Genomic DNA, 10897 nt, shown 5'->3' with positions numbered 1-10897 from the left:
GCACCGACCGCAGGGCAGTTGCATGCAGATCACGGACCCATTCATTTGCAGGCACTACTTTTTTGCGGTGCGGAGGCATGGCCAGAAACACCACGGAAGCACTCCATAGCGCTTCTGTGCGGTTCTGATCCATGCTTCCGCACCACATCTCCGGATTTGGGAGATGAATGGGTCCGCATCTGTGATGCGGAATGCACACAGCTGGTGACCCATGTATTGCGGAACCGCCGTATGCGTTCCGCAGCACTGAGCCCTTACGTTCGTGGGCATGAGCCCTTAAAAGCAGTGCATTTTTTCACATTTTTGTTAACTTTGGGATTTTTTTACTCAAATTTACCATTAGGCCGATTGCACACAGACGTGAGCGATCCGTGGTATAAGTGTATTACTGTAGTGCAGCGGCGGCATGAAGCGCACGGCGTCATAGCAACCAATGACGCCATGCGCTCATGCTGTCAGCAGGATGCCAGGCCGGGATACCACGGACCGCTCACGTCCGAGTTCCACGGCCTTAGGCTACATGCACAAGACCGTATGTGTTCTGCGGTCCACAAATTGCGGATCTGCAAAGAAAACGGATGACGTTCAGTATGGCATCCTTTTTTTTGCGGATCCATTGTAATAATGCCTATACTTGTGCACACGACCGTTGTTGTGTTCCGTTCCGCAAAATGGGGTTCTGTTGTTCCGTGATCCGTTTCCGTGTGTCTTCCTTTATTTTTGGAGGACCACCAGACATAAAGGAATGTAAAAAAAGTTTAAAGACAGGTTTGCCATGCAAATGATAGGAAACAAAAACGGACTCGAACAACAATCTTGTGTGCCTCTGCGTTTTTTAGCGGTCCCATTGACTTGAATGGGTCCGCGAACCGTTTTCCGCAAAAATAATAGGACAGGTTATATTTTTTTGACGGACTGGAACCACGGATCACAAACGGTGCATTAGCCGAGTTTTCAACGGACCCATTGAAAATCGATGGGTCCGCAGAAAATCACGAAAAACAGCGCAACGGACACGGAATAAAACAACGGTCGTGTGCATGAGGCCATAAGGAAATGGGATGCAGACGGAGTACCTTCCGTTTTTATTGCGGACCCATTGTAAAAAAAGGGGAAGGTACTCCATGTGGTGTGGAGCAGGACGGACCCCTCCTGACACAGTGTACCAGCCCTTCTGGTCAGCAGGTCCTGCGGTATTGGGGTGAAGCCCCCCAGCACTGCCCCAGTCCCGGTCAGCGCACTGACACCGCATGCCGCACACACGTGTGCACGGGGTAAACATTCCCGCTGTGGACGTGACATGTGTTGTGGGAGGAGTCATACATGCTGGGGGGAGATACTCTTCCATACTGGGGGGTTTACAACCGAGCCCACTCACAGATCAGGAGGGGGCGTGATCACCCGCCCCCCAGGACCTCCCATTAACCCCACAGATGCCGGACAAAGACGGCGGGCGCATCAGCAGCACTTGTTGCAGACGGCGCCGTGGCTCCAGGACTGCAGGGGTTAACAGGAGTCCTGCTGCGGGGATCCGGCGGCGGAAGTGGCGCGCGCTCCCGGGATCTGCCAGGGTCCGCTGTGTGCACAGTGTACGGCTCCGCTCTCCCGCTGCCCAGCATGTATTCACCCTGGCCGCGGCTGCTGGGATGGACACCGGGGGGATGCTGATCACAGGCTGGGTCCTCTGCCTGCTGCTCCGGACTGCGGGGGCGCAAAACGGTGAGTGGGGCCGGGGGGCTGCCCCGGGTGTATATACGTGTACATAGTGGGGGGCTGCCCCGTGTGTATATACGTGTACATAGTGGGGGGACTGCCCCGTGTGTATATACGTGTACATAGTGGGGGGCTGCCCCGGGTGTATATACGTGTACAAAGTGGGGAGCTGCCCTGTGTGTATATACGTGTACATAGTGGGGGGACTGCCCCGTGTGTATATACGTGTACATAGTGGGGGGCTGCCCCGGGTGTATATACGTGTACATAGTGGGGGGCTGCCCTGTGTGTATATATGTGTACATAGTGGGGGGCTGCCCTGTGTGTGTATACGTGTACATAGTGGGGGACTGCCCCGTGTGTATATACGTGTACATAGTGGGGGGCTGCCCCGTGTGTATATACGTGTACATAGTGGGGGGCTGCCCCGGGTGTATATACGTGTACATAGTGGGGGGCTGCCCCGGGTGTATATACGTGTACATAGTGGGGGGGCTGCCCTGGGTGTATATACGTGTACATGGTGGGGGGCTGCCCCGGGTGTATATACGTGTACATAGTGGGGGGCTGCCCCGGGTGTATATACGTGTACATAGTGGGGGGGCTGCCCTGTGTGTATATACGTGTACATAGTGGGGGGCTGCCCCGTGTGTATATACGTGTACATAGTGGGGGGCTGCCCCGTGTGTATATACGTGTACATAGTGGGGGGCTGCCCCGTGTGTATATACGTGTACATAGTGGGGGGCTGCCCCGTGTGTATATACGTGTACATAGTGGGGGGCTGCCCCGTGTGTATATACGTGTACATAGTGGGGGGCTGCCCCGTGTGTATATACGTGTACATAGTGGGGGGCTGCCCCGTGTGTGTGTATATACGTGTACATAGTGGGGGGCTGCCCGGGTGTGTGTGTATATACGTGTACATGGTGGGGGGCTGCCCCGGGTGTGTGTGTATATACGTGTACATTGTGGGGGGCTGCCCGGGTGTGTGTGTATATACGTGTACATGGTGGGGGGCTGCCCCGGTGTGTGTGTATATACGTTTACATGTGGGGGGCTGCCCCGGGTGTGTGTGTATATATGTGTACATGGTGGGGGGCTGCCCCGGGTGTGTGTGTATATATGTGTACATGTGGGGGGCTGCCCGGGTGTGTGTGTATATATGTGTACATGGTGGGGGGCTGCCCCGGGGTGTGTGTGTTATAATGTGTAACATGGTGGGTGGCCTGCCCCGGGTGTGTGTGTATATACGTGTACATGGTGGGGGGCTGCCCCGGGTGTATATATGCGTTACATGGTGGGGGGCTGCCCCGGGTGTATATATGCGTGTACATGGGGGGGGCTTGCCCCGGGTGTATATATGCGTGTACATGGTGGGGGGCTTGCCCCGGTGTATATATGCGTGTACATGGTGGGGGGCTGCCCCGGGTGTGTGTGTATATACGTGTACATGGTGAGATTACTGTGTATACCTGTATGTGGTGGGGGACTGCTGTGTGCATGTCTGATTGCTATATACTCTGATATGTGTGTATCACACAGGGATTGTATCTATAGAGGCGCTGGTGTATATTACCGCACAGCTCACTGTTATGTCTGATACATTACATGTGATGCTCTGCCCCATACATGCCCCTGGTCCTCCCTGGTGGTCTGCTGAAGCCTAGAAGCCCCCTGATAACTGTTCTAGTGGGTGTTATGGACTATAAATGACATCTTGGGAGGACTGCAATTTGTGCTGTGGTTTATTGCTGAGAGAAATTTTTTTATTTTTTATTTTTCTCTCCACATTTACAGATCCCTGAAATCCATCAGTCATTACCCTACACCCCCCCCCCGTGTACTGTGATGTGCGGCTGCCGGCTCCCCAACACAGACCAACAATATAGGACACAATAGAATATATATATATATATATATATATATATATATATATATATGTGTGTGTGTGTATATTCTATGTGGTCCGGTATTGTGTGTACTGTATGATCTAGTTGTACAGGCCCCTCTCCATATAGAGATGATACTGTATGTGTTTTACACCCGCCATTGTGTGTATGAAGAGCTATAATGATGCAGCCATCCGAATACAGAATTTTATGTAACACTTTTCAGACTCTTTTTGGTGTTTTTGTGTCATTGTTACATCTGATAAGAATTTTCCACATAGGTCACAGGAAATATTACCGCACTCGGCCTTTTGCTGCTGTTCACTGGGGTTTCCACTGGAAAATTGTTAGGATCCTAGTGAAATCTGTCTTTGTGGATAGTGGTAAATCTGTCCCGAGGTCACAGCATATTGGGGCGGATGTAGCGGCGTCTTGTCATTGTCTGGGGGTCCTGGAAGCTGTCGAGAAGTGGACGTCACGTTTATCGGACAGCTCAGATATATATTTTTTGAAGATAAGACACTTGACATCTCTGAAGAGTCAAAGTGGAATTCCCCTTTAAGGACATTGTCAAGGCATGGACTGGTTTACTGCTGTCTCTGAGTAAAGGTATAAAGTGGCAGCAGTATTGCGGTATAATATATGGTGGTGTCATTGACTTCCCGTAGTAGACGCGCTGACCCTCCAGGAATCGTCGCCAGTCAACTTGGTTAACAGTAGAGCAGAATGAATGTGTTCTCAGGAGCGCGGTGATATTGATTTCTGCGCTCCAGACGGCGAGCAGCTTGTGACACGGACTCTGTGCTGTGTCTCGGGGGAGGGCAGGGGGGCACCGGGTGGCAGCGTGAATGCACTGATCAGTAACTGATATGTTCTCCGGAAAGCTTAGAGATATCAATGTGATGCCCCACCTGCGGCCCTCCAGCTGTGGTAAAACTACAACTCGCACCATGCCCTTCTGTATGGTTAATGGCTGTCCGGAAATGATGGGAGTTGTAGTTTGCAACAGCTGGAGGGCCGCAGGTTGGGCATCTCTGACATACACAATCAATGTCTGACCAGTAGGGGTCATGGAGACACTCGCTGGTTTCCAAAAATAGGTGTTCTCTGTCCGTACTTGTCCCTGTTTCCGTATTCTGTGTTAATGAAGAGTTGGGGCGCATTCACACAGCTGTTGTCAGAACCATTGCAGTCTAGGAGGGCGTTCACACAGCCGTTTTTTTAAATCCGTCTAGACCAGGGATGCTCAACCTGCGGCCCTCCAGCTGTTGCAAAACTACAACTCCCAGCATGCCCTAATAGCTGTATGCTGTCCAGGCATGCTGGGAATTGTAGTTTGGCAACAGCTGGAGGGTCCACAGGTTGGGCATCCCTGGTCTAGACGTAGGACATGTCCTATTTCTGGTCGTTTTTACTGCCAGACAGACCCCAATCGATGGGCCCGTTTTGAACAGAACTTTGTTTAGGCTCTGTTCACATCAGCGCTATTAGAGCAGAAGAACTGAAATAACGGAACTGTCGGATCCAGCACATAACTGACATGAGCAGAAACTAACTATAATGGGATCCGCTTGGGAGAACATTTTTTTTTTTTCTGCGTGCAGAACTTTTCTCTCTGCAATTTTTAGTGAAATCTGTAACAGAAGCCCAAAACGGAGCCTTCTACGCACATGTGAACATAGCCTTACCGTACTTTCACACTAGCGTTTTTCTTTTCCAGTATTGAGTTCCGTCCTAGGGGCTCTATACCGGAAAGGAACTGATCAGGTTTATCCTAATGCATTCTGAATGGAGAGCAATCTGTTCAGGATGCATCAGTTCAGTCCCTCTTACGTTTTTTGGACGGAGAAAATACCGCAACATGCTGCAGTTTTCTCTCTGGCCAAAAATCCTGAACACTTGCCGGAATGCCGGATGCGGCATTCATTTACATTGAAGTGTATTAGTGCCGGATTCGGCATTAAGTGTTCCAGCAAAACGGATCAGGCTTTAAATATGCAAAAAAAATGAATACTGGATCCGTTTTTCCGGATGACACCGGAGAGATGGCACCGGTATTTTAATGCATTTGTCAGACGGATCCGTCTGACAAATGCCATCAGTTTGCGTCCGGATCGCCGGATCCGGCATGCAGTATCGGCGACGGAACTGCCTTCCGGAATCCTCTGCCGCAAGTGTGAAAGTACCCTTGGATAGAAGTGTAGCCGCCTGATGGCCTTAAAAATAAGTGTATGAGCAGGGTGGAAGGAAAAAGGAAAAAAAATAATAATAATAAATGCCGCACCACAGCCACGTGTGGAAACACTTGTTGTGACGCCATGCGATCATACTGGGGAGTATTATAGAGTAATTTATCAAACTGGTGTAAAGTAGACCTGGCCTAGTTGCCCATAGCAACCAATCAGATTCCACCTTTCATTTTTCACAGCTCCTTTGTGCAACTAAGCCAGGTCTACTTTACACCGGTTTAAAAAAAAATCTCCCCCTATATTTTTGGTCTGCATCCGATCCACATTTCTTGCAGATCAAACGCGGACCCATTCATTTTAATGAGGTCGCAAAAGATGCGCACAGCAGAGCAGACCATGTGCTGCCCGCCTCCGTGCGTCCGTTCCGCGGCTCTGCAAAAAAAAAAGTAGAACATGTATCCTTGTCCATTTTGCGGTCAAGAATACGCATTTGTAACATAGGGTGGGACATGTGGAAGGGGAAAATGCGCAATAAACACAGCTGGCATCTGTGTTTTTATGGATCTGCGATTTGTGGATAAAGCCTTGCACAGTTATGTGATTTCGTTTTATTGTTTATTTTTTTTCTTGTGCTGAGTAATCGGATTTGGAGCATTTCCATTCTAAAACAATATGAACCGCCATATGGAATTCCAATAGAAAGCAGTGCGAGGCTGTTCAAACAGAATACGCCCCCGATTCCAAGTGAAATGTCCCCCATGACGTTGGGACACGTTCACACAAGGCAGATTTGTTGCAGGAATTTCTTCAGCTGAATATTTGTTTCCTGTGAATGGAGATCTCTTCTTGGCAATCGCTTTCTGCGAGACCAATTCATACGAATAGGACCAATCTGCTGCAAGTGATTTCCCCCTGCAGTCAGACAAATGCATTGCTGCTCTCATTTGGCGCATGTGCTTTGGAATTTCCACTGTCGAATTGTGGGTGGAAAATCTGCCGCGTATTACAGAACCAGCAAAGTCTGAGAGTCTAGAAAAACCCATACACTGCGGAACACATCTGCCGTAGAGACTTACCTGTGGTGCAAGTTTTATGTCTTGAGTATTGCCAACGCATTTTATACGCTTTTCGGTGCCTGTGGATTTTGCCTTGTATTCTTTGCAGGTTTTCTAGATGAATCCTATCCAAATCCGTGGCTAAAACTCTGCCCCTGTGGCCATACCCTAAAAAAAAAAGTTCTGGTGGTCTATTCAGTGCATCCAGTGGCACCAATGAGTTCTTTTTGGATATTGGTCTGTTCTGGTAGAGGAGCAGCCTGCCAAAAGTTCAACGTATCTGGCATAACCGGATGGGGATGGGATTCAGCTGGACAGAAATTGGTGCTTGGCCTAGTTTCTGCCATGCAGGAAACAGGCTGGATCCCCCCGTCAGGTCCCGTTGTAGTCAATGGGCTCCGGCAGTGAATTGCAGTATCCAGCTATGCCTGTTATGGTTGACCTCCAGAAGGCTATTCCTGTGCCAGATTACCACATATGTGAAACTACCCTCATTGATTTTTCCTGGCTGTTGGACAGACCCCTTAAAGTACTGCTGTGTACCAGTGACTGTATTTGTGAGTTATAACCTCCCTTCTGATTCTCAGCTATGTCATGTGACCAGCACTCTGATCTCCAACTGACAAAGGACAGGACTTTGAGGCTCCCGTAAGAATGCATAGAGCAGGCATGGCCAACCTAGAGGCTCTCCAGCTGTTGTAAAACTACAACTCCCACCATGCCCTGCTGTGGGCATGCTGGGAGTTGTAGTTTTGCAACAGCTGGAGAGCCTCTGGTTGGCCATCCCTGGCATAGAGAAACTGGCTTCCTGTCCACACATAAGATGCTGTGTTAGGCCTCATGCACACGACCGTTGTGTGCATCCGTGGCCGTTGTGCCGTTTTCAGTTTTTTTTCGCGGACCCATTGACTTTCAATGGGTCCGTGGAAAAATCGGAAAATGCACCGTTTTGCAGCCGAGGCCGTGATCCGTGTATCCTGTCCGTCAAAAAAATATGACCTGTCCTATTATTTTGACGGACAACGGTTCACGGACCCATTCAAGTCAATGGGTCCGTGAAAGAACACGGATGCACACAAGATTGGCATCCGTGTCCGTGATCCGTGGCCGTAGGTTGCTTTCATACAGACGGATCCGAAGATCCGTCTGCATAAAAGCTTTTTCTGATCTAAGTTTTCACTTCGTGAAAACTCATTTCCGACAGTATATTCTAACACAGAAGCGTTCCCATGGTGATGGGGACGCTTCTAGTTAGAATACACTGCAAACTTTGTACAAGACTGCCCCCTGCTGCCTGGCACCACCCGATCTCTTACAGGGGGATATGATAGCACAATTAACCCCTTCAGGTGCGGCAGACCCCCCCCCCCCCCCCAGTTTGAATATCGTTGGTGGCACAGTGTGCCCCCACCATCGCTCCCTCCCTCTATTGTATTAAATCGTTGGTGGCACAGTGTGCCAACCACCATCGGCCCCCCTCCCTCCCTCCCTCTATAGCAGTAACATTGGTGGCAGTGTGCGGTCTCAACAGTAGAAGATTCATACTTACCTGCTTGCTGCTGCGATGTCTGTGAACGGCCGGAAGCTCCTCCTACTGGTAAGTGACAGTTCTTTAGCAATGCGCCGCACAGACCTTTCACTTACCAGTAGGAGGAGCTCCCGGCCGGACACAGACATCGCAGCAGCAAGCAGGTAAGTATGAATCTTCTACTGTTGAGACCGCACACTGCCACCAATGTTACTGCTATAGAGGGAGGGGGGGGGGCGATGGTGGTTGGCACACTGTGCCACCAACGATTTAATACAATAGAGGGAGGGAGGGGGGCCGATGGTGGTTGGCACACTGTGCCACCAACGATTTAATACAATAGAGGGAGGGGTGGCGATGGTGGGGGCACACTGTGCCACCAACGATATTCAAACTGGGGAGGGGGGGGGCTGCCCCCTGCTGCCTGGCAGCCCTGATCTCTTACAGGGGAATATGATGGGTTAATTGTGCTATCATATCCCCCAGTAAGAGATCGGGTGCTGCCAGGCAGCAGGGGGCAGTCTTGTACAAAGTTTGTAGTGTATTCTAACCTGAAGCGTCCCCATCACCATGGGAACGCCTCTGTGTTAGAATATACTGTCGGATCTGAGGTTCACGAAGTAGCTCATATCCGACAGTATATTCTAACATAGAGGCGTTCCCATGGTGATGGGGACGCTTCAAGTTAAAATATACCATCGGATTGGAGAAAATTCCAATCCGATGGTATAAAAGAACTCCAGACTTTACATTGAAAGTCAATGGGGACGGATCCGTTTGAAATGGCACCATATTGTGTCAACATCAAACGGATCCGTCCCCATTGACTTGCATTGTAATTCAGGACGGATCCGTTTGGCTCCGCACGGCCAGGCGGACACCAAAACGACTTTTTTTTTCATGTCCGTGGATCCTCCAAAAATCAAGGAAGACCCACGGATGAAAAAACGGTCACGGACCCCGTTTTTGCGGACCGTGAAAAAAAACTGTCGTGTGCATGAGGCCTTATTTGGAAAGTCAGAGTGCTGGTCACATGACACAGCTGAGGATCAGAAGGGAGGAGATAACTCGCAAATACAGTCACTGGTAAGAAGATTACCTTCACTACAGGTTACATCATGTAACTTTCTAACAGGTCTGAGAATAAAAATTCTTGTGGGAGTGCTTCTTTAGTTTCCAGCCATGCTAGGTGACAACCAGAATGGCTATTTGGGCAGCTTGTGCAGTAGTCGCAAGCTTTCCCTTACTATCTTAAAGGTGTCGAATATACGGGCAACAGTCATGTGCTCTCTGTTTCACGGATGTGGACCAATTCACTTGAATGGGTCCTCAATCTGAAAAAAATGGTGTGGAGGCACGGAGCAGAAGCACTACCGAGTCCACGACGTTTCAGTGCGTGGCTCTGCAGAGCAAAAAAAGTAGAACATGCACTATTTTTTCCAATGTGGACGGGTGGCGGACCCATTCAAGTTGAATGCGTCTGCATCCCTCAGCACCAGCCACACAGACGGTGCTCGTGCATTAGGGACTGCAATTTGCACATGTTTGTGTGTATGAGCCCCACGGCTTAATTTAGAAATTTGGACTGTGCTGAAGCTGCACCGTTATCCCGCAGCGCAATCTATTGCGGAGATTGTAGTCTGGTCAGGCCTGGATCGAGTGGATGCGTTTCTGGTCACTGGGATGGTGCAGAGCTCTTCCAGTAACCTTCATCTGCTAATCTGACACCATTTCTGGCATTCACTGTGCAATATACTTAGCGAATGAATGTAAGTGATGGAGGGAAGGTTGTAAATCACACACAAGTCCCTTTACAGCACAGCGGCCGCTGATTGCCGCTTTTGGCTTTGTCATTTTGCTGTGTAAAAGGTTATAGATTTTATTTTCCACCCATCTATTTGCATCTGGTTAATTTCCAGCTTCAGTTGTCAGTGACACTTATGTACTGTAGCGCCATTGCTCACTTTTTAGGCTACGTTATGGCTTCATCTAGGCTTTTTCTATCGCTACGAAAAAATTGTCTGTAGGAATGCATTGACTGTCTTAAAAAAAAATAAAAAATCAGGCCTCATGCACACGGCCGTTGGTTTTTGTCCGCATCCGAGCCACCGTTTTGGTGGCTCGGATGCCGACCCATTCACTTCAATGGGGCCGCAAAAGATGCGGACAGCACTCTGATGCGGACAGCTAAAAAATAATGTGTCCTATTCTTGTCCGCGCTTTCTGGACAAGAATAGGCATTTATATTGAAGGCTGTCCGTGCCGTTCCGCAAAAACATCTGTGTTTTGCAGATAGGCGATTTGCGGACCGCAAAACACACCACGGTCGTGTGCATGAGGCCTCACAGCAATCAAGCGAAATTCTGTAGAATTTTATATATATATATTTTTTTTCTTTTAAATTTGATTTGCAAAAGGACATAGACCCGCATTTTATTCACAATAGATCATAGAACACATTGGATTTAGAAATTTTTACCATTTCATAAAATAACTTGTGTAGAACTTGATGGCAGCAAC

At 49.3% G+C, this 10897-nt stretch overlaps 1 protein-coding gene across 1 annotated transcript in view; it reads left to right on the top strand.

The window, feature by feature from the left end:
• Nucleotides 1-1451: 1451 nt before the first annotated feature.
• DCBLD2 (discoidin, CUB and LCCL domain containing 2) overlaps nucleotides 1452-10897 on the top strand; it is a 67005-nt gene continuing 57559 nt past the window's right edge. The window contains 1 exon segment of the mRNA XM_044284484.1: nucleotides 1452-1719. Coding sequence (XP_044140419.1) covers nucleotides 1647-1719 — 73 coding nt within the window. The 5' untranslated portion in view covers nucleotides 1452-1646.

Source organism: Bufo gargarizans, chromosome 3 (genome assembly GCF_014858855.1).
Source record: "Bufo gargarizans isolate SCDJY-AF-19 chromosome 3, ASM1485885v1, whole genome shotgun sequence".
NCBI classification, from domain to species: domain Eukaryota; kingdom Metazoa; phylum Chordata; class Amphibia; order Anura; family Bufonidae; genus Bufo; species Bufo gargarizans.
The sequence above is the reverse complement of the archived record's forward strand: the minus strand, read 5'-3'. Positions and strand labels throughout refer to the sequence as shown.